At 43.1% G+C, this 23,138-nt stretch overlaps 1 protein-coding gene across 3 annotated transcripts in view; it reads right to left on the bottom strand.

The window, feature by feature from the left end:
• Positions 1 to 6,654: 6,654 nt before the first annotated feature.
• The window catches only part of SNAPC1 (small nuclear RNA activating complex polypeptide 1), a 41,811-nt gene continuing 25,327 nt past the window's right edge, over positions 6,655 to 23,138 (bottom strand). For 2 of the 3 annotated variants that reach the window (XM_082242627.1, XM_082242628.1), the window contains exons 7-12: positions 21,910 to 22,068; positions 21,556 to 21,609; positions 20,168 to 20,230; positions 12,415 to 12,550; positions 9,900 to 9,980; positions 6,655 to 6,847 (exon numbers count right to left, since the gene is read on the bottom strand). In XM_082242627.1, coding sequence (XP_082098753.1) covers positions 6,816 to 6,847; positions 9,900 to 9,980; positions 12,415 to 12,550; positions 20,168 to 20,230; positions 21,556 to 21,609; positions 21,910 to 22,068 — 525 coding nt within the window. In that variant the 3' untranslated portion in view covers positions 6,655 to 6,815. Of the gene's footprint in view, positions 6,848 to 9,882; positions 9,981 to 12,414; positions 12,551 to 20,167; positions 20,231 to 21,555; positions 21,610 to 21,909; positions 22,069 to 23,138 lie in introns of all 3 variants that reach the window. The other variant, XM_082242629.1, reaches the window with a different exon arrangement.

Below are 23,138 nucleotides of genomic sequence, written 5' to 3'. Positions count from 1 at the left end.
CAGTCTCTGTAAACTCTGTCCCTTAAAATCCCAGAACAGCAGTTTGAGATGTTGTAACCACAAACACTGGCACTAAAGCCCCGTACACACGTACCGATCGTCGGCATACAAACGTCGGTGGACGAAGGATCTGCCGATTGTACGCGTGTTAGTATGGTGCCTCCGACAGATGTCTGCGCACAATCCGCGGACAAAAGTCTTTCGTGCAAACATGAAAATATTTGTATGCCGACACCAGAACGGACGATTGTTCGCCTGTCAGTACACAATTCGGCCGACAGACCGCAGATTTGCAAGACTGGGCATGCTCAGAAAATAGAAAACACAGGGAAAGTTAACCATTACATGACATCACTTCTGCAGTCGGCGGACAAAATTCTTGTGCTGTCCTTGTGCTGTCTTTGCACTTTTCAGCAGACACCGACATCCCGGGGAGAAAAGAGGAACATTTGTAAGCCGACCATCGGTACGTGTGTACGGGGCTTAAGGTTAAAAGAGAAGTATGGGTTACAGGGAAAAAAAAAAAAATCTTAAAATATATTTATCCTATATTAAAATCTTTTCAGAGCCTGGACTGGCTCTGTGATGTCGGCTGAAAACAGGTCACGGGTATAGGTAAAATAGCTTTGGCTATACTTCTCTTCTCCCACCACACTAAAGCTAATATACGGCTACAGCGCGGCTCCCCAGTTCCCGGGAGGACATCCTTACCAAGAACGCACCTCCCACGCGCCCCCTGAGGCGTACACCGGGAAGTGTCTGATCTATGTGTCCCTTAGACATAGCAGATCACTGATCGGGGTAAAAGGGGCCAATCAGGGCAACCCTTTACCATGTGATCAGCTATGTCCAATCATAGCTAGTCACATGTTAACAGTCTAGCTGGTTTTTGGCTTCTTTTCTCAGAGACAGCATGTGAAGAAAGGAGAGCCTATCTGACAAGACACAGTGAGCACAGAATTTACTCTGATAATCAGTGCAGCCCCATCAGTATCGCCTATCAGTGCAGGTTATCAGTCCCCATCAGTGCTGCCTCATCAGCGCACATCAAGGAAGAAGAAAAAATTACTAATTTGCAAAATTTTATTACAGAAATACAAGAAAAACGTTTTTTGTTTTTTTTTAACGTTTGGCCTTTTTTCATTTGTTAACCGCTTGCCGACTGCGCACAGTATATTTACTGCGGCAGTCGGCCCCGGCCAGGCAGAGTGACGTAGGTCTACGTCGCTCGCCTGTCACTCCTTCCAGAGCCAATAGCGGGCGGGCGCGCGCCCGCCGAGGCGCGCGCCCGCCTCGGCTCGTTCACGGAGGAGTGCGGGAGTGTGACTGGCGGACCCGATGTCCGCCGGTCACACTACGATCGCCGCTACAGCGGGAGAAAGACAGAGCGGCTTGTGTAAACAAGCCACCTGTCAGTTCTCCCTGTGTAAAAGTGAAGATCAAACAGTTCTACTATGTAGAACTGTTGATCTTTGTTTTTACACTAGTAGCCATGTCCCTACACAGTTAGAATCACGCCCCTAGGACACACTTAACCCCTCCCTGTCCAATACTGTTAACCCCTTCCCTGCCAGTGTCATTTTTGCAGTAACAGTGCATATATATAGCACTGATTACTGCAGTAATGTCACTGGTACCCCCAAAAGTGTCAAAAATGTCAGTCAAGGGTCCGATCTGTCCGCCGCAATGTCGCAGTACCGCAAAAAAAAATCGCAGATCGCCGCCATTACTCGTTAAAAAAAAAAACACCAAAAATGACAAAAATCTTTCCCTTTGTTAGTAAACGCGATAACTTTTGCGCAAACCAATCAAAATACGCTTTTTGCGATTTTTTTTACCAAACATAGGTAGCGTAAAACAAATTGGCCGAAAATTTTAAAAAATTTTGATTTTTACATTTTTTTTTGGGGGAATTTCATATAAAAAAAAGTGAAAAATATTGTTGTTTTTGCAAAAATTACGCTCTTTTTTTGTTTATAGCGCGTGATCAAAAAATCGCACAGGTGATCAAATACCACCAAAAGAAAGCTCTGTTTGTGGGAAAAAAAGGACGTGAAATTCGTTTAGGTACAGCGTCGCACGACCGCGCGATTGTCCGTTAAAGTCACGCAGTAAAAAATCGCAAAATAACCCCTGGTCTTTTAGCAGGAAAATCCTCCGGTGGTAAAGTGGTTAAGCACAAAATAAAAACCGGGGGGGGGACTTTTGTAGTTCTGAATGGACGTCATAAGGCGTCCTCCCAGAATGCGCCTTTCACAGTGACTGTTCACTATACTGGCTTGCTGCCAGTACCATGTGACCGCTGTGACCAATCACAGCAGATCACATGACAAACACAAACAATGGGTGGCTTCCTTTTATGCCCTCCATTGTATACAATTGTGTTGCTAGGTGCGATTGGTTACAGTAATCACATGGTACAGACAGGGCCAATCCCCGCCCTTCTGTACCACATGATTAGCTTTGGCCAATCACAGCTAATCATAAAAAGACACTGAATGAATCAGTTTCATTCAGTAAAAATAGTTGCTTATAGCAATGAAATTCACTGGTGTAAGCAATCATAATGTGTGTTAAAAAAAAATCCTGATCACTTCGCCAAAGTAGGACAGAGTTACCTGGTAATTTATAATGTAATAATGGAATTTTTGAATTACTGTAAAATCCATTTCTCTGATGTTCATTGACGGAAACAGCTCCTAATATTCTTAACCATTGGGTTATACTGCCCCCTACAGAAGTAGGACACTAGGCAGAAAAAAGTCTGGCTACGCCTATGGGCAGTCCCGGGGGTATACTCCCTCTCCCTGCTACAGGTACTTCCATTTTCTCTTTCGTTCATTGACGGACACAGCTTCTGAAATTCTTAAAGCGGTAGTATCCCGCTTTTTGACACTTTTACCTACAGGTAAGCCTATAATAAGGCTTACCTGTAGGTACAAATAATATCTCCTAAACCGGCATGGTTTAGGAGATATTTACAGTGCATGCAGCCGCTCGCGCGAGCGGCGCATGTGCTCTGAAGGTCCGGGGGGACCTTCAATTAGTTTGCCGGGAGCTTGCGGGAGTGACGTCATCGCGGCTCCGGCCAATTATCGTGCCGGAGCCGTCTCTTCCCGCCAATCACCGCGTCTGAGCCGCCAAACCCGGAAGAGACGGCGAGGGATCATGGCAGCGCCCGCAGCGATGTCCGGGGGTCCGTGACGGGGCTTCGTTCTAAGGTAAGTTACACATACTGGGCTAGTATGCGATGCATACTAGCTCATTATGCCTTTGTCTTGCAGGTTTTTTTTATTTTTTTTATTTTTTAGGGTTTACAACCGCTTTAACCATTGGGAAGTCCCAAAGCAGTGTTAAACATGAGGGGTGGGAACAGCAACAAAAATTCCCAAGGCTAAACAGAAGTCAACCAGGCAACAGGAGCTCAACCAAAACAACTGGAGCACACCTCTAAAAAAAACTATACACCCTCAAAGAGTATTAGGTCCTCTCAGCAGCAGCCTGCAAAACCTTTAGGCCAAAAGTAGCATCCGCAGATGCCAACACATCCACTTTATAAAACTTTGTGAAAATGTGCACTGACGACCAGCTGGCTGCCTTGCCAACCTGCGTCACTGACGCCTGATGACCGAAGGCCCAAAAAGGCACTAAGCACCCTAGTAGAGTACGCCTTAACAGGGAAAGGAGGAAACTGCCCCTGATGGAATAGGCCTGACCAGGTCTGTCTGTCTGATTTATCTGGAAATAGTTGCAGAGGAAGTGGACAACCCTTTACGAGGCCCATCCGCGAGCACAAATAGTGAGTCTGACTTTCTGAAAGACTCCGTAGCTGCCAGTACACCCTAATTGCAAGGCAATTTCCTTCGGATGTTTAGGCCTGGGACACAGGGAAGGCAACACTATGTCTTCATTAAAATCAGACAACCTTTAGAAGGAATGACGGACAGGGGCGAAGAACCACCTTATCCCTGTGAATCACCAGGTAAGGTGAACGACAGGATAACGCCGCCAGTTCTGACACCTTTTATGCAGAGGTGATATCCCCCAAAAAGGCCACCTACTTGGACAGCGTAAGCAGAGGAATCCCCTGAAGTTTCTCAAAGGGAGGCTTCTGTAAAGCTGAAAGCACCAAATTAAGATCCCAAGGTGGCAACGGAGCCTGCACCGGAGGAACCAAATGTCGGACACTGAAGAAAGGTATGCGCCAGGGAGTGTGTGTCCAAAAGTCGTTGGAAGAAGACCACCAAAGCCGACACCTGGCCCTTGATCGTACTCAAGGCCAATTTCTGTTCCACCCCCCATTGAAGTAATATCAAACCCGAGCCACCGAGAAGGAGCGAGGAAGAACCCCAAGAGATTGACACCACGCAATGCACGTCTTCCACGTACGATGGTAGATCTTCCTAGAGGTAGATTTCCTAGCTTTCAACAGTATAGGAATCACTGATAAACCTCTATCCATCAGAACCTGACGTTCAAGCCATCAAAGCCAGCAACTGTAAAGCAGGATGGAAGATCGGTACTTGGGACAGCAGATCCTCCCTGAGAGGAAGCGGCCAAGGAACGTCGGCGACCAGCTGCACCAGATTGGCGTACCAAGCCTGGCAAGGCCAGGCCAGTCTGAAGCCACTAAGATGACCGAAATTCCTTCTGCCTCGATACTATGTAGAAGTCTGGGCAGAAACTTGAGAGGAGAGAAGGCATAAATCAGATGCCACTGACCCCACGGGGCAACCATCGTGTCTGTGGTATCCCCCAGTGGATCCCTTGACTGAGCCACAAACCTCTGCAGCTTTCTGTTAAGCAAAGACGCCAACAGTTCCACCTCGGGGGTGCCCCACCGGGGAGACAGCTGATGAAACACCTCCGGGTGAAGGGACCACTCCCCAGAGTCCAACACCTGCGGACTGAGGTAATCCACCTGCCAGGTTTCCACCCTGGGAATGTTTACGACAGAGAGGGCTGGAACTATCTGTTCTGCCCACCTTAGAATGCCAGCTACCTTCAGAGCCACCAGGACACTTTTTGTGCCCCCTTGGTAATTGACATAAGCCACGGCCGTGGCAATGTCCAATTTAATGCGCACCGGACAACCCTGAAGATGATCCGTCCAATGATCCAGACACCGTCTGATCGCTCGAAGTTCCAAGACGTTGATCAGGAGTCTGGACACTTACAGCGTCCAGATCCCCTGAGCAAAATGCTTGCCGAGGACACCTCCCCAGCCGGACAGGCTGGCATCCGTGGTGACCACTGCCCAATAGAAGGGGAGGGAGGATTTTCCCAGCCGAAGCAACGGAGAACAAAGCCACCATATCAGGGATTCCTTTGTGCCCCGACTCAGCCGGATTGGATTGCCCAGAAACTGCGGAGTCTTGTCTCATTTGGTCAGAATTTCCCTTTGCAGGGACCTTGTATGGAACTGTGCAAACGGAACCGCCTCGAAGGTAGACCCCATCAGGCCCAGCACCCACATGCAAGTCCGGAAGCATGACCATCTGCTGGAGAGCAGAAGGCTAATTGCAGCCTGCAATTTCTGGAGTTTGTCCAGAGGAAGAAGAACTCTGGCTAAGGCCGAGTCCAGAGTCAGGCCCAGATAGTCCAGCTTTGTGGACGGAACCAGAGCAGACTTCTAAAAATTCAGAATCCAGCCGAACTCCTGCAGAGTTCGTATTGCGATCTCCAGGTTCTCCACCAGAGCAGAGGGAGACTCCGCTCGCAGGAGATCGTCCAAGTAGCTCAGTACTGCGATCCCCCGTTGGCGTAGCAAAGCTAGCACCGGAGCGAACACTTTTTATAAGACCCGAGGAGCAGATGCGAGACCAAAGGGTAATGCCACAAACTGATGATGCTCCTCCATCACAGAATATAGAACATAGAACGCATGAAGATAAAAAAACCTTCCGCCTTTAGAACAAATTTAATCATAGCCATTGGCTATGTTCGAGCTGCCGGCTTTCTTTGACCTATATGCTTGCTCGGGTGCTAGGGGGACACTACAAGACAGTGTAACAACTGGTCACCACCTCGGGGAATTACAACAGGTGTTTTATTACTATATTTAATAAGAAAAACCTTTTAACCATGTCTGCATGCATTAAGCATTGTGTTCTAATTACCTGATTTATAGTTTTCATCAATAAAGCAGTTGTACCTAATAAAATGGCACTGGTACTCTTAACATTCCACTGCATCTATTCATTACACTTTCATTCCCTAAACTGAACAAATAAACACTTTTTTTTCATTCTAACATATTGGTGCACTGACCTTCCATACACATCAACCTCTCCTCTCCCTCCCACAGTGCTGATACCCCCTCCAAACTATGGTATGTACACCACTCTGGTAATTGTGTATATTTTAGAAATGTTTTTTAACTTAGGACACTGGCGTACGTGCCTTATTAATTTGGCCCACATGATCAGACATTTATAGAAACTGTGGCATAGCACTTTTAATGTGATGTGACCCAGTTGGTGCAAAACCACACGAAACCGGTCTTGAAATATTGTTCACTTCGTGCACAGAAAATAAACCAATATTTACACCAGAAAATGAATGTATTTCCCTTTGTAAATTCCAGAAGACTGGTAAATTGAACTGATAAGGCAAAGTTCCTTATATCAGAACCCTTGATTATTTGAGCCTTAGTTTATTAACCAAAGGAGTGTATTATATCAATATACATTCTTACATAAACACAATTTAAAAAAACAAAAATATAAATAAAAATAATCTCTATACAAATATTTTGTAATGGCAATTTCTATCCCAGTATGGCGTTCTGGAGATACGAGTCTTATTCAAAACATTCAACATTTTCGTCTTTTCTTGACTGGAACTTCTGCAAGAAAGATAAAAATTATAATGAGGAAATCCAGAGATTACAAGACAGGCAAACCTGATCTTTCTTCAATTTCTCTTTGCGATATCAGCCAGGGTCTGACTAAGATTCTACTAATCCAAATGCAATGCCTTCCCTAACCACAATTTATTAAGTGCACATAAACATAATACCAAGTTTTGGGTAAAATATAAAAGATGAGATTGCAATAAGTACACAGATACCAAACATGTCAAGCCTTATAATTTTGCTCACCCGTGAAATAGCAAAACTGTCCATAGGCGATGCTTTAAAAGCCTATACAGGTTATCAGTTTAGAGTTAACCATGAATGATGGCTTTAGAATTATTCCTCCCACTCACTCCTAGTGCAACAATATACCTGGCGATACTGCACATGTGTGGCGCAATCGTTTTCATACACAGGTGCACCCACTGCATGCACTTATGTGCGTGTACATGGGGGCAGCGGATTTTAAACTTTTGTTGTTTTTATGTTACTTTATTTTTTTAAACTTAAAAGTGGAGTTCCACCCATTTTAGTGACTTTAGATGTATGTAATCCCCTTTAAAACGACTTTTACCAATGGAAAGTTTTTTTTTTTTGCTAGTATATACCTTATTTTCTGCTTTATTTATCCTCTTCTCACTTCTGGGTCTGGTCGGCGATTACGTCATTCGGCGATTCGCAGTGTGTGCTGGGATGTATCTCAGGCCAAGAAATCTCGCATTATTACACAGGAGATGAGCTGTACTGCGTGCTCTGCCCCGCCTCCTCTCAGTGAGCTGTACTGAATGTATTGTATTGAGGCCGTGCTCCGCCCCGCCTCCTCTCAGTGAGCGAGGACTGAAAGCATTATATCCTCACTGAGAGGAGGCGGGGCAGAGCACGCAGTACAGCTCATCTCCTGTGTAATAATGCGAGATTTCATGGCCTGAGATACATCCCAGCACACACTGTGAATCGCCGAATGGCGTAATCGCCGACTGGACCTGGAAGTGAGAAGAGGATAAATAAAGCAGAAAATAAGGTATTTACTAGCAAAAAAAAAAAAAAAAAAACTTTACATTGGTAAAAGTCGTTTTAAAGGGGATTACATACATCTATGTAATCCAATTTATTAAAAATGGGTGGAACTCCACTTTAACTTTATCACATAGGTGGCCAATAGCCCCTATGTGAATGTACACTGTAATGAAAGGTTCTCTATTAGACCCCTGATGTCTTCTCTGCAGCGAATGGAGCACAGAAGATGCTCGATTAGCTGCTTCCCAGGCCACAGAAGCCTGGAAATGAACATGTCACTTCCATGTTCATTCACCAAAGGGGAAATCAGCGAACAGATGTTCGTTGATCTCCCTGCGTTCCACCTGCCATGCTGGTTTCAGGCCCGCAGGCAGGACAGCAGAGCCTAGTATACATTATGTGGGCATGCGCGCAGGGGAGGGTTACCTTTAGTGGGGTGCGGACGTGATCAAGCGGCTTTATAGCCACCAGAATCACTTCCCCTACAGCCCATCCCAGCTGAACAAATTTAAACAAGTGTTCAAATTCCCTATCTGCCAGTCCCCATTATAAATGCGGCTGGTAGATAAGTGCTAAATCCCAGGGCTCATCTTTAAACAAGATCACCCTTTATGCTTCCAACTACCTACTGTATTGGGGGGGGGGGGGGCATAAGTAGTTCCATTCTAGCAAAAAGGATTTCCTAGCATAAAAAGAAAAGTCATTTACTAGAGCGGCTTAAGCAGAAGTCCTCACATAAAAGGGATAGGGAAAATCTCAATGATAGTGTTTGTAATTTCTTCTAAACGTATCCAAAAGTTATACATTTTGAGACTAGAATATCTGTAGAAACTTGCTAATTTCAATGCTACAGTTGTGATTTAGATAGGTCGATTTTATGCACCCTGGTATGCATGGTAAATGTTCTCTGCAGAAATGTGATCTGTACCAGTCTAGCTCTAACTGAAATTTCAGTACTAAAGCATTCATCAAGTGTACCGGAATATCAAAAGGTCATGGTTTAGGCTCGGTTCACATTTGTGCGATGCGGAAACGATGCGAATATGCAGCGTGATCCCGCATCGCATCCGCACATCTGGCAGTTCACACTGCCATATGAGATACGCAGCGGGTGTCAATTAAATGTTAACGACACCCCCAGTTTGATCGCATATCGCAGTGCGATCTGCAAGTTCGCACAGAATCGGATCGCACGTGTGTGAACCACTATGCGATCCGATTCTGATGCGGCTCAAAAAATGCCTCATTTGCGTGTTTGGTGCGGATACAGTGCGAATTCAGCCATACAAAGTGTATGGCTGAAATTCGCACAGCACGAGATCGCATGTAATTTAGGAGCAGTGCGCTCTGAATTACATGCGATCACTGCATCCGCACAAGTGTGAACCGGCTCTTAGTGTGTGCTAGTTTGTTCTTTGGAGCCAATACTTACCTTTTCCAGTGCTCCCCCCCACAGCTTAGATCTCAGCTGCAAACCCATACAAATTCACTGGCCAATGTCACCTAGTGTTGGTATTATTACACAGTGAACAGCAAGCCGCAATTGGCACTTCAGATTTCTAGTGCTGCAGGTTACCCATTTACCCTACACATGGGGCACCATGACCTGCCACACAGTGGTGGCAGCCAAGCAGCCGTAAAAGTAAGTTTAGGAACAGCAGCATCCTTAGGACATTTGGAGAATTTTTTTTTTACCAACAAGTTTGCTTTAAGACTTGGATTGATAAAAATAAACTGCAGGCTTACTGGTTTATAATTCAGGCCCCAGCAGAGAATCCAGAAGAAAAACCTGCTCCCAGGACATTTGCCTGCCACCAGCTCAGCGAAAATAAGCTTTGCTCTGCTCAGTTTGAACCTGGAGAGCTATGTGCCTGTGTAATCTCTAGGTGACTACACATCCGGGTGGCTGAACCAAATCTGTTAATTCATACAGTATATGGTACCAGCTTACCAGCCAAAAAATGCATTACTGACACACAGAACACAACCACTATATGATAAATAAATACTCAGATAATGCTCCCACCTTCACTGCTGGAAGATGAATCCTCCTCTGAAATTGCTGGCATTTTTACAGAACACTTCTTCTTTATCAAAGAAAGATAAGCTGCAATGAAAAGATCAATAATAATCAGGTCTATAATTCAGTTATACAGAACTGCAGTTTTTAATGTCTTTAGGCTCAAGCACTCACAAAAGTGTACTGCCTGTCAAGGACTCTAGCAGCAGGTCTCTGCAGCTTATCGGTTCCACCCACCTGCTGCGATTCCTACTCCTTAAAGCAATGCAAAGCTTTGATCCTGCTGATAATGTCGAAACTAGCCAGCTCCTTCCTGCACATTCCTGTTGGCCAGTGAGCCTAATTATCATGGTAATGGGTCAATAGGAAAGTGTGGGCTACTTATCATGGTAATGAGCCAATAGGAGGCAGGGCTTACTGACAAGCTGTAACAAGGGCCCAGCATTCCACTCTGAAAGGAAGGTTTGGAAGGCTACTGCAGCTATGTATAGGTACTTCTAGGTTTCTCCCTGCAGCAGTTTGTTTACCTTCCTCCCCTGGCAGTCTTTTTAGGAAGGGTTTAACTTCATAGAAAATGTCCCTTTACCCAGTAAATGTCTTTTTATACGTGTATTAAAATGGCAGTTAGTGCCGGTTCACATTAGTGTGATCACAGAGATTGCATGTCATTTGGAGCGCACTGCTCCTAAATTACATGCGATCTCTGTGCGGTGCAAATTTCAGCTATACAGTTTGTATGGCTGAATTTGCACCGCAATCGCATTAAACACGCACATGACCCTTTTTTTAATCTGCAGCAGAATCGGATCGCATGGTGGTTCACACTAGTGCGATCCGATTCTGTGCGAACCTGCAGATCGCACTGCGATATGCGATCTCAACTGGGAGTGTCGTTAACTTTGTGGTAGTGTGAATTGCCAGGGGTGCGGATGTGATGCGGAACACGCTGTATATTCGCAGCGTTCCCGCATCGCACAAATGTGAACCGGGACTAACAGTTCATTTTGGATTTTGCTTCATATCTAATCTGCTCATGACTGCAACAACACCTAAGCCTCGCACACACTAGCAGTCTTTTTCCGTTCAGCCGAGCTCAGGAGGAGCCTCTGTACTAACTATGCAATGTTAGTACAGCGATCTCCCCTGCTGTGCTGTGACCTGACAGGGGGAAGCCCCCACCCGCCCTGCCCCCCCCAGCCAGAACATGAACACACCGGTCAGCACTGATCAGATGCTGATCGGCAGACCTTTTTTGGTCATGCCCTTCTACAGAAGCCGGGGGAATGGCTCCCGTAGAAAAATGCATCCGACAGACTGCGCATGCGCAGTACATGACGTCACTTCAGCTGATATCTCGATCAGCTGGCGTGAGGATTACACTGCCATGCACAGTTTGTCGGATGCATTATCTGACGAGACAGAGTGCGGAGGGACTAGAATCCTAATACCAGATTCTGCCTCATTCTCCGTGCTATCTGCGCATGCGCACAACGGAAAACTATTCTTATTGGGCGGATTATTCTTTTTTGATATTCTTATTGGGAAATTGTGGGAATAATGTGAGTACCGAACACACAGCTCCAACGGGGACACATAGAAGTATATCTGGACACTAATGTAAGGGAGAACTCTGATGGGGACACTAATGTAAGGAGGGACTAAGATGGGGACACTGATGTAATGGGGAACTCTGCGTAATCCTCACGCCAGCTGATCAAGATATCAGCTGGAGTGACGTCAAGTACTGCGCATGCAGATGCATTTTTCAACAGAATACCGGCTGCCATACACACGGGCCGAATGTCAGCCGGTTTCTATTGAACTTACCGATGCCACCCAATGTTCGGCTCGTGTGTACAGGGCTTTAGAAGATAAATTAGAGCAGTGGCAATACATAATGCCAAGAGTACGATGCACTGCCACCCCCATTACATAGCATAAGAACAGTCAGGGAGCTTCTGCACAATAAAAAGGTCAGTATTATTACCATTTACTGAGAATTGAGGAGGAAAATAAAAAGAAAGGAAAGAACCTTATCACTGCCATAAGAAGTATTCTAATGGATTTCCTTACTAGCCAAGGGATTAGTAATTGTGTTCAGCCACTCCCGCTATTTACACATCATTGCCACGCTGTACAGCTAGTTAGATGACATCCCTAGGTCATATATTGCTGGACAACGAGTCAGAAGCGTGATGATGTAAATTCATTCTTATTCTTTATTCAAATCTGTCTCTTTGCACATTCAGGTGAAAGTAACGTTCTCTTAAAGGCTCCCCCTCCCCCCCGATACTCGCCTCTCTTTCACTCCCCTGCTCCTTCCCATTGGAGACTTTGGTATATATCTGGAGAGTCCTGGTAAAGGGGTGCATGTCATCTTCTCCCCTTACTCCCAGGATGTAATGCTTGACTCTTGAGTAATTAACTGCCAGGTCTGAACACTGTCACATGGGGTGGGAAGAATACCCTGTATACGCTCCAATACAGACTGCAAGTTATAGATTGAGTGTAAAAGGAATACCTCGCTTCTGTGTCTCTTTTGCTGACAAGAGCTTCTGTTTTTTTAACTTTCTTCTCTTAGATTTTGTACTTTTGTAATCAGAACCAGACTCAGAGGATGCCAGCTGGACCTGCCGATGCCGTCTTGACTTCACAGCCTAATAAAGAAAAATATTGTATTAATACAAAAAACACACAATTCACAGTAAATACATTTCTAATGCTCTATTTTCTTGGCTTGGTGCTCCTGGTGTTGAGGGAATCAACAAGAACCCTCAGTTTAGCAGTAAAGCTGACTATAAAAATGAACCATAAAACCTTCACTAAAAGTTTATACCAAGTCAAAACTATTTTTTAAAGCTGTCGATAGAGTCAGAAGAGTAAAACCGAATTCACACGATGTGTTGTGACCATTTTACTGCATTGAAAAATGCCAGTCCCTGCAAGGACACACAGAAAACAAATGTTCCATTCACGCTGCAATGCAGACAGGAGCAGCAATAAAATGCTGCTTCTGTACAGTGACATAAAGTGTACTTTTGTACAATTCAAATAGAGTTCAGTGGGAAAAAAAACCCAGTCCGGTTTTACAGCTATACAAGAGTTTGTTATAGTATAGTAGCACCTTGCACAATCAAATAAATAGCCAGCTCCCTTTATTTAGAGTAAGGAGTGCTGGCTATTTCTTTATATTTGCTTTGGGTGATAGAGTGGGACAGGATGTTGAATGTTAAGTGGGGTACACACTATAGTGAAAAATTGGATTTTTGACTTACCGTAAAACCTATTTCTCTGATGTTCATTGATGGACACAGCTCCTGATCTTTTTAACCATTGGGTTATACCGCCCCCTACAGGAGTAGGACACTAGGCAGAAAAAAAGTCTGGCTACCCCTATGGGCAGTCCCAGGGGGTATACTCCCTCTCTCTGCTATAGGTACTCAGTTTTGTTACAAGCAGTATCAGAAGAATTACAACTCCACAGAGGGGTGGGTGTTGTGTCTGTCAATGAACATCAGAGAAATGGATGGACACAGCTCCTGATATTCTTAAGCATTGGGACGTCCCAAAGCAGTGCTGAACATGAGGGGTGGGAACAGCGAAAAATAAATTCCCAAGGCTAACTATAGCCAACCAGGCAACAGGAGCTCAACCAAAATAACTGGAGCTCACCTGAAAAAAAAAAAAAAAAACAATACACCCTCAAAGAGGACCGGGTTCTCTAAACAGCAGCCTGCAAAACCTTGCAGACAAAGAAAGCATCCGCAGATGCCAACACATCCACTTTATAGAACTTTGTGAAAGTGTGCACCGACGACCAGGTGGTCACCTTGCAAACCTGCGTCACTGACGCCTGATGACGGAAGGCCAAGGAGGCACTGAGTGCCTGAGTAGAGTGCGCCTTGACAGGGAAAGGAGGAACCTGACCCCTGATGGAATAGGCCTGAATCACTGTCTATCTGATCCATCTAGAAATGGTCACAGAGGAAGCGAACAATCCTTTCCGAGGCCCATCTGTGAGCACAGTGAGTCTGACTTCCTAAAAGACTCCATAGCTGCCAGGTACACCCTAATTGCCCCGGACCACATCCAAGGCATGCAAAGCAATTTCCTTAAAATGTGTTGGCCTGGGAGACAGGGAAGGCAACACAATGTCTTCATTCAAATGAAAAATTAGAGACAACCTTTGGAAGGAACGATGGGCAGGGACGAAGAACCAGCAAAGAAGGTGAACGTCAGGATAACACCGCCAAATCAGACACCCTGCATGCAGAGGTGATAGCCACCAAGAAGGCCACCTTCTGGCACAGCGTAAGCAGGGGAATCTCCCGAAGGTTCTCAAAAGGAGGCTTCTGGAGGAGTGAGAGCACCAAATTGAGTTCCCAAGGCGGCAATAGAGATTGCACTGGAGGGGTCAAGTGCCCAACTCCCTGAAGAAAAGTACACACCAGGGACTAAGTGGCAAAGGGCCATTGAAAGAAGACCGCTAAGGCCGACACCTGACCCTCATAGGGAGTATACCCCCAGGGACTGCCCATAGGCAGACTTTTTTTCCTGCCTAGTGTCCACCTCCTGTAGGGGGCAGTATAACCCCATAGTTAAGAAGATCAGGAGCTGTCTGTGTCAATGAACGAAAGAGAAATTGGGCGAACGATCATCTGATTTTCCTCGTTGTTTCACAGCAAATTGGAACTGATAAAAGAAAATTCATACAAAAATTCTCGTGCGACAAACACTTTTTTTTATGAATTATTGTTTCCGATCATGCACAGTTTTTCGTTTCTGATTTTTATTGTACGAAAATCGTATGAAAACAATACCCATTAAGCAAAATATTTTGGAGCTTATCCCTTAAGAAATTTTTAGAAGGTCGGAATCTGCTGTAGAAAGATGTGTACACACTATACGAAAATTGTACGAAAGTTCTTTGGATGAAAATTCTCGCCCGATTATTTTATAGTGTGTAGGAGCCTTTAGTCAATTTGGCTGTAACTGTCACCAGCATACCCAAAATATTTATACTACCCACTCTTGGAGCATTCATACACAGTGTTTAGTCCTCTTGTTGGCAGGTTGATAAGCATACTAGAAACATGCATCTTGCCTTGAAAGCTACTGAATGATTGCTGGGACACACTGGAGGCCTGTAGCCTTTCTGCTGTACTAAACTTCTGGTATGTCTTCGCAACTTTAAAGTGGAATTCTCTCTATACATACTTGCCTTTAATCTATTTATTGCTGTATATGTCCAGGATGGGTGTTTTATAAAGCTTGCTATACACTAGCAGATTGTCAAACGAACATTCGTACAACAATTCTCATTTGATGGCTTGGTAAATGTCATGCAAAAGTACTTCAAAATTTAATTTGCTTTTAACATTCAATTTTGGAATAAATGGGCTTTGCTGAACTTAACCACTTTAGCCCCGGAAGATTTGGCTGCTCAAAGACAAGGCCCTATTTTGCGATTCGGCACTGCGTAACTTTAACGGACAATTGCTTGGTCGTGCGATGCTGTACCCAAACAAAATTGACGTCCTTTTTTCCCCACAAACAGAGAGCTTTCTTTTGGTGGTATTTGATCACCTGTGCGATTTTATTTTTTGCACTATAAACAAAAAAAGAGCGACAATTTTGAAAAAAATAACAATATTTTTCACATTTTTTTTATATAAAATTCTCCAAAAAAAAAAAAAAATGTAAAAATTTAAATTTTTAACATTTTAAGCCAATTTGTTTTCTGCTGCATATTTTTGGTTAAAAAAAAAAACGCAATAAGCGTATTTTGATTGGTTTGCGCAAAAGTTATTGTGTTTACTAACTACGGGAAAGATTTATATCATTTTTATTGTGTTTTTTTTTTTTTTACTAGTAATAGCGGCGATCTTCCAAATAGAATTGCAAATATATGCCACTAATACCGTTGCTTTTAATATTTTATATATAGTGCAAGGAGTGTAGGTTTTTTTATTTTATTTTGGATTTACATGGTGCAACCTACTATACCTACTTTGGGTGACAGCAAGGGACAGGATGTAGCATGTTATCAGTAAACAGCTAATTAGGGCTCTTTCCTTGCCTTAAGGCCCGTACACACTTGACGGAAATCAGACAAAATATCCTCCGATTTTTCTCTCTCTTGCTCAGCGTTCATAACCGTTTTTACTTGACAGTGCATAAATGTTCACGAAATGTCTTGTCCGATTTTTTCTTTTTTTTTGGGACATTTGTTCCTAGACTTCCGTGTCATCAGCAACTTCAGATTATGCGCGGTCTTTTGTATCCGATTTTACGCGGACTTGCTGCATACACATTAAATGAAAATTGGTCGTGCTGGGGACGGACGCTAAAAATTTTGGTGTTTGTCCCTCTGTTTTTTTTCGCTGAAAATGTAGGCATGGGCTGCTGAAAGTTGTGTACACACTAGCCAAAAATCGTACGATTTTACCTCGGACGGGAATTTTCGGCAGATTTTCTACAAGTGTGTACCCCACTTTACTCTCTACTAAAAAAAAAAAAAAAAAAAAAAAAAAGAAAAAAAAATACTAATTTCTGTATGTAGTGTACCTCACTTTCAGTCTGGTGAAGCCAATGTCAGCAGGGCAGGAAATGTGAAGAAATTTCTAACTAGTCACAGATATCAGTAAAAAACTGGTTCCTTTTTTTTTTTTCTCCATTCAATCAAAAACCAAAACAGTTTGGCTGGGAATGCAGATGTTAAATTCCTAGCTGTTTAGGCTCACTTTTCATGTGAGGATTCTCGCTGTGGCAACATTCTGCAAATCATATCTCATAAAGAAGAAAAGATTAAACTGGGGAGGGAGCCAAACAAGCATGACTAGACTGGCTGGGTAGTCTAGATAAAGGAGAATGATAGATAATATAGAGACCGCTGTGCTACGTATATATTACATATTTTTAGGGTATGTTTTACCAAATATTCAAGTCTAAATCTCATTATCGCATTTTATATGCTTTTTAGGTCAAAAATGTTTTTATAAATATTGCACAGGATGCTGAGAATGGGTCTTGGACAGGTGCTATGTTTCACCTATATTTGGGTTGTGGTCCCTTTAAGGGGGATGGTTTTGGTGTAATCAAATTGGGGGGTGAGAGGATTCAGAATAGTTTAATCATAAAGGAGAGGACTGACTTACAGTTCTCTTTGCATTGATAATTTCCTATTTAGGATTCAGAATTTAGACGGTTCAGACAGATATTCGGGTGGGAAAGAACCTCCACCCCTGATTACGGGGACTTGGACCCAAAAGCGCTTAAGTAGAACTATAGGCAAAACTTTTTTTTCATTTTGGATAGAGTAAGGGAGAGTTATAACCCCATTTATTTTCACCATCTGTTTCCTATTGTAGAGATTTCCCTTTGCTTCCTGGCCCATAGCCAAACAGGAAGTGAGAGGAAATCCCTGCAAATTAAGGAAATTCCAGTGCAGTCCAGTTATGGAAGGCCATCATATGACAGCCTCCCATGATCGCTGCTGGATGCAGGTGGCGCGCTTTGTTTGAGGTAAACAGCCAATCAGCGGCTGTGTCCAATTACAGTTAATCATGATGTCAACAGAAGCTGGTTACCGCCTCTCTTCACCGCTCCTTCTCACGCTGTCAGTAATCAGCTTCTGCCAATCAGTGCCCACCAGTGTCTCCTCGATGTCGCCTATCAGTGCCGCCTACCAATGCCCATCAGTGCTGCCTATCCATGCACACCAGTGCAGCCTATTAGTACCCATCAATGCTGTCTCATCAGTGCACAGAGAAAGGAAGAAAGAAGGAGAAAAATTAACGGTTTTTCATAATTTGTTATAAAATTTTGCAAAGTTTTTTTTTTTCCTTCAAACTTTTCTGTCATTAATTGTTTATTTAGAAAAAATAAAAAAAACAGCAGTGACTAAATGCCACCAAAAGAAAGCTCTATTTGTGTGAAAAAATGATTAAACATTTGTTTGGGTACAGCCTTGCATGACTGCGCAATTGTCATTCAAAGGGCAACAGCGCTGAAAGCTGAAAATTGGCTTGAGCAGGAAGGGGGTGAAAGTGCCCAGTGGGCAAGTGATTAAATACAGGAAACTCCTTGTGCAAGGGTGGAGTTGTAGGAGTTTGGAAGAGGAGGCACCTGTCTGAGTGCTGCATTTCTGCTGGAAGCTGCCAACTGACTGAATCTAGACTTTCCGAACTTTGGGTTATGTGAACTTTTTGTTATGTTTTCATTGTGCTGAAGTGGACTTTTGTTTTGCTAAAGTTAAGCTATTTAAATTTGCTACTGGAAAACTCTGTTTTCATTTGCCTTAAAGAAAATAAAGACTTTTATGTTTAATGCTGGCCATACATGTACAGATTTTCATTCTAAAATTTTAGTTTTAAGAAAATAGTTAGTTAGTGGGGTCAAATCAATGTCAGTTTTCGACTGCAGATACATAGTTAGGTTGAAAAAAGACACCAGTTCAACCTATGTTGCTGTTAGTACATTGTATACCCCTGTATGTTGTGTTCTTTAAGGTGCCCATCTAATAGTTTTCTGAAACTATCGATACTCCCTGCTGATACCACTGCTTGTGGAAGAGAATTCCACATCCTTACCGCTCTGACAGTAAAGAAACCTTTATGCAGTTTAAGGTTAAACCGCTTCTCTTAGTGAGTAGCCACATGTCTTATTGAATTCCCTTTTGCTGAATAGTTTGTTCCTTATGCTAGGGTCACCTGTAAGGTATTTGTACATTGATATCATATCCCCTCTCAAGCGTCTCCTCTCCAGAGAGAATAAGTTCAGTGCTTGTAGTCTTTCCTCATAGCTGATGTCCTCCATTCCCCAAATTATCTTTGTTGCCCTTCACTGGACTCTCTCCAGTTCCAGCACATCCTTCCTGAGGACCAGTGCCCAGAATGGGACAGCATACTCGAGATGCGGCCGGACCAGAGTCTTATAGAGTGGGAGAATTATCGTTTTATCTCTGGAGTGAATCCCCTTTTTTATACATGCCAGTATTCTATTGGCTTTTCTTGCAGCAGCTTGGCATTGCATGCCATTACTAAGCTTGTTGTCTACTAGGACCCCCAGGTCCTTTTCCATCTTGGATTCACCCAGAGGTTCTCCCCCTAGCGAGTAACTTGCATTCGTATTTCTGGCACCCAAATGCATTACCTTACATTTTTCAACATTGAACCTCATTTGCCATGTAGTTGCCCACCCCATTATTTTGTTCAGGTCCGCTTGTAAGGTTTCCACGTCCTGTATCAAAGATATTGCCCTGTTTAGCTTAGCAAATACTGAGATTGTGCTGGTTATCCCATCCTATAGATTGTTTATGAATAAATTAAACAGGATTGGTCCCAGGACAGATCCTTGGGGGACCCCACTTTCCACACCCGACCAATCCGAGTACTCCCCATTTATCACCACCCTCTGGACTGGAGAAAGTTTTCCATCCAGTGACGGGAAATTCAAAGGGACAGGAAGGAAAACTTCTCTCGATCAACAAATTTTCAGGCAGTGTATGTGGGTATTGCTCAGAAATTACATTCATTTTAAAATTGAATGTTAAATGCAAAAGATAATTTTTGAACGACATTTGTGCATTCATCGATTGCACTCGTCCAAAAATCTATACGTGTATGGCCAGCATTAGAGAAACAGCTTTGCATGTGACCTCAAAGAACTATCACTGTGGCTATACCCCTGAACTTTGCAATATATTTTGTACACAGATGCATATATTCACCAGTCCTATGGATGTATGTGAGCAGTGCATTTAGCACCTTTGCCCAATTAATGCAAATAAATAATCAAGGGATAAACTATTTGTAGGGCAAACAAAATTATAGACTGTGTAATGTTCGATAGTATGAGCAAAACTACCACCACTTTTAATAAATCTTTACAGTCTGTTGTGCCCCCATACGTTCACAGAGATAATTCCATCATACAGTGTCAGAGTTAGGCTGGCCATAGAGGGTTCAAATCTCAGGCTGGTTCAGTAGCAACCAGCCAGGCTTCAAACCCTGTGTGGGCAGGCTGAATGTACTAAGTTTATCAATCTATCAACTTTGGTACGACCAGCCTGCCAGATTTACTTGCAATTATCACTAGTGGCTGCTATACCTGCTAGCAATAATCACTGTCTTCTCCTGGGGAAGGGGGACGGACCCCAGTTGAGGGAAAGAAATTTGCACCATCTATGGCCTGCCTTAAGCTGTGCTGTTAGCATTCAGAACTCTCATACAAACTCATACAAATGTAAGCCCCAAAAATACTTTACATCTTACCTGAGTCACAGCATTATAAGATTTGGATTTTATTCCAGCCAAAACTTTTGCTCTCTCTGAGCCCTACAAAAGAGATCCATCAATCAAAATGAGATTATAACTTATGGACTACCTAAGGTCTAAATCATTACATATAAAAATGCAATTACAGTTTAACCATTTGAGTTAGTAGCTCCCTCCTACAGCAAAGCAAGTCACAAAAATAGGTAGCTTTAAAAGTGCAACAAGAGCATTAGATCTTCTCTTTTTCCCTGCATATGCTTACTGAGGAAGAGGTCCGGGATAGTTATCCCTAGTGGATGAAGAGTCTTATTATCAGGATACCTGGTTCAATGCTGTCTTAGCCTGTGGGGTCTGTGTTTGAAGGTGAGAGGCAAAGAATGCTTTGGTGGTGGGATGATATGAGCACATAAAATATTTATTGCATGAATTGGTCATCAGCACCTTGGTCTCTGCTTCCTGAACCTACGGAAGGACTTTCTTTACATCTATCCCTGCACTTTACTGAGTGGAGTTCATGTATTGAAGATTTTGCACTCATCTGTTGTGATTTACTGGAGATTTTTTTTTCTCCTTACAAGTGGACTTGGATGCACCATCTTTTATATATTGTTGTAATATATCATTTTATATGATTGCGCTGCACTTTCTTACTTATAACATTGACCTATCTGCCAGAGATATGCGTTGCTTTTTATGATTTTTTTTTTTTTTTTTAACGATTAGTGCCAGTTTACACCACATGCAGTCCTGTGCGTTTTTTTTTCTGCATCAAAAACGCATGGATCGTAGGTTATATGGTATCCAATGGCATAGTTCACAACAGTGCTTGCAGTTCCAGTGCGTTCCGGTTCCAGGAAAAAAAAAAAAGTAGAACATGCTGCATTTTTCATGAACTGGACTGTACTGGAGCGCTGTAAAATGCATCAAATTGCACTGGAACGCACCTAAATGCACCAAAAATGCACTGGAACACACATGTCCTTATTTAAGGTTAAGAAAAAAAAGAGGGAAAAAATGCACCGTAACGCATCAAAAACGCACATGCAAAAAAACTTCTGGAACGCATCCGGACAGCGTTTCTATTGTGTGAACTGGCCCTTACTGTTACAAAGACAGCAGTCAACATGAGGAAATACAAACACATAAAACATAAACAAATAGGAATAGTTAGTCTATAGGTACATAGAGGATCCAAAACAAATATTTTGAATGAGTTTGATAAGCGATTTACCACAACGACTATGAAAAAGTAATAAAATGATTATAGACGGCCATCAGAAGGGTATATACATTCTGACATGTGAAAGATCTTTCACATATTCAAACACTCACACTGGTTTTTAGCTCTATCTATCCGTTTGATAAGTTTAAGGGCTGCTAGTTACCTCAGAATCTTGAGAAGTCCCTTCTTTTTCCTCATCATTTTTAATCCTTGGTGCCTGGTAGAAGAAAACAGTTCAGATTATTCAGGGTAGGAATTGTATATACTTCTGGTAAAGGATTTTTTTAACATGCTTTCTTGCCAGAAAGTGAACATTTTAGCCATGTTAATCTTTTAAAAGTAAACAGCGGACAAGGATTGGCTACAAGCCCTTCAGACACAGTGAAAATGGGGGGGGGTTATGCATTCTATAGCCCATAACTTGTTTTGTATGTATATTGCTTCTATGGGCATTTGGTGAGCTGTATGTAACTCTTTAGGTGTTTGGTAAGGCTCAGTATTGTATCATTTAACATACCCGGTTATTCTGTCTCCAGTACTCATATTGGGAGACCAAAGAGTTCAGGTTATCAGTAAAGTCTTCCTTAATCAAACTCAGGCTTTTATCAGGCTCGGATTTATCCACATTAATCAGACGTTTGGTTTTCTGGTAGTGATCGTGAACATTTATCATTTCCTGAAAAGAAAAGAAGACACAATATGGGAGTTTGAATATATAGTCATGGGTTTGAGTAACATGTGAAACTGAGCCTGGATGGTTAGTGATGGAGCCCAGAGGAACCTGCACATCCCCTCCCACTTCCACTCTTAACACGTCTCCCTATTTCTTATTCTAATTTCTGCACCCCTACCCTCCCCTCTACATCCACCCCTTGTCTCTCAACTCCATTTGTTGATGACCGCCTAATATAAAGGAGGATCATTTAAATAAATGGTTTTAGGCCTTTTGATAACTAGGAATTACACTTCTAGCTTTATTGGGAGGACTAATGCAATTTGGTACATTGTATATAGATTATGTATCTCTAAATACTAAAGTAGGAGTTTGCAATATTTGTATACAGTATTTACTCCTATTTTTCCCTTCTCCTCTTACTCTATGATTAAGTTTCATTAGCATGAAACATGTCAGGGGAGGAAGTGGATTGGAGTGTCAGTTTTTATGCTAGAACTTGAACAATAACGTTTCCAGCCTTGAAAAACAGAAAACGGTCTTGTATTCGCTAAGGATCCTGGAGGAAGATAACGGATCCCGGAAGCACATGCCCTATAACAGGGATCCTCAAACTATGGCCCTCCAGCTGTTGTGGAACTACACATCCCATGAGGCATTGTAAAACTCTGACATTCACAGACATGACTAGGCATGATGGGAATTGTAGTTTCTGAACAACTGGAGGGCCATAGTTTGAAGATCCCTGTCCTATAAGGATAAAGGGACCGTAGAGCCTGGAATAGTAAACAAACTGTAAGGCTGGCCATAGAGGGAGCAAATTTCTTTCCTACAACCACAGGTGGAATCCCTTCCGCGTAGCTATTGTTTCCTTCCTGGCTAGGGAAGCTGTCCCCGCCAGAGAGAACACAGTGATAATTGCTAGCAGCTATGGCAGCCACTAGCAACAATCATATGTAAAATCCGAGAGGCTAGTTGTACCCAAGTTGATCGATCGATCATCTTGGGTACATTCAGCCTGCCTAGACATGGTTCGAATCTAAGCCAGTTAAGCAGGAACCCACTGAGATTTG

The sequence above is a fragment of the Pelophylax lessonae genome, assembly GCF_965119305.1.
Source record: "Pelophylax lessonae genome assembly, chromosome: 13".
Taxonomy (NCBI): domain Eukaryota; kingdom Metazoa; phylum Chordata; class Amphibia; order Anura; family Ranidae; genus Pelophylax; species Pelophylax lessonae.
This window is presented reverse-complemented; position numbering and strand designations above follow the sequence as displayed.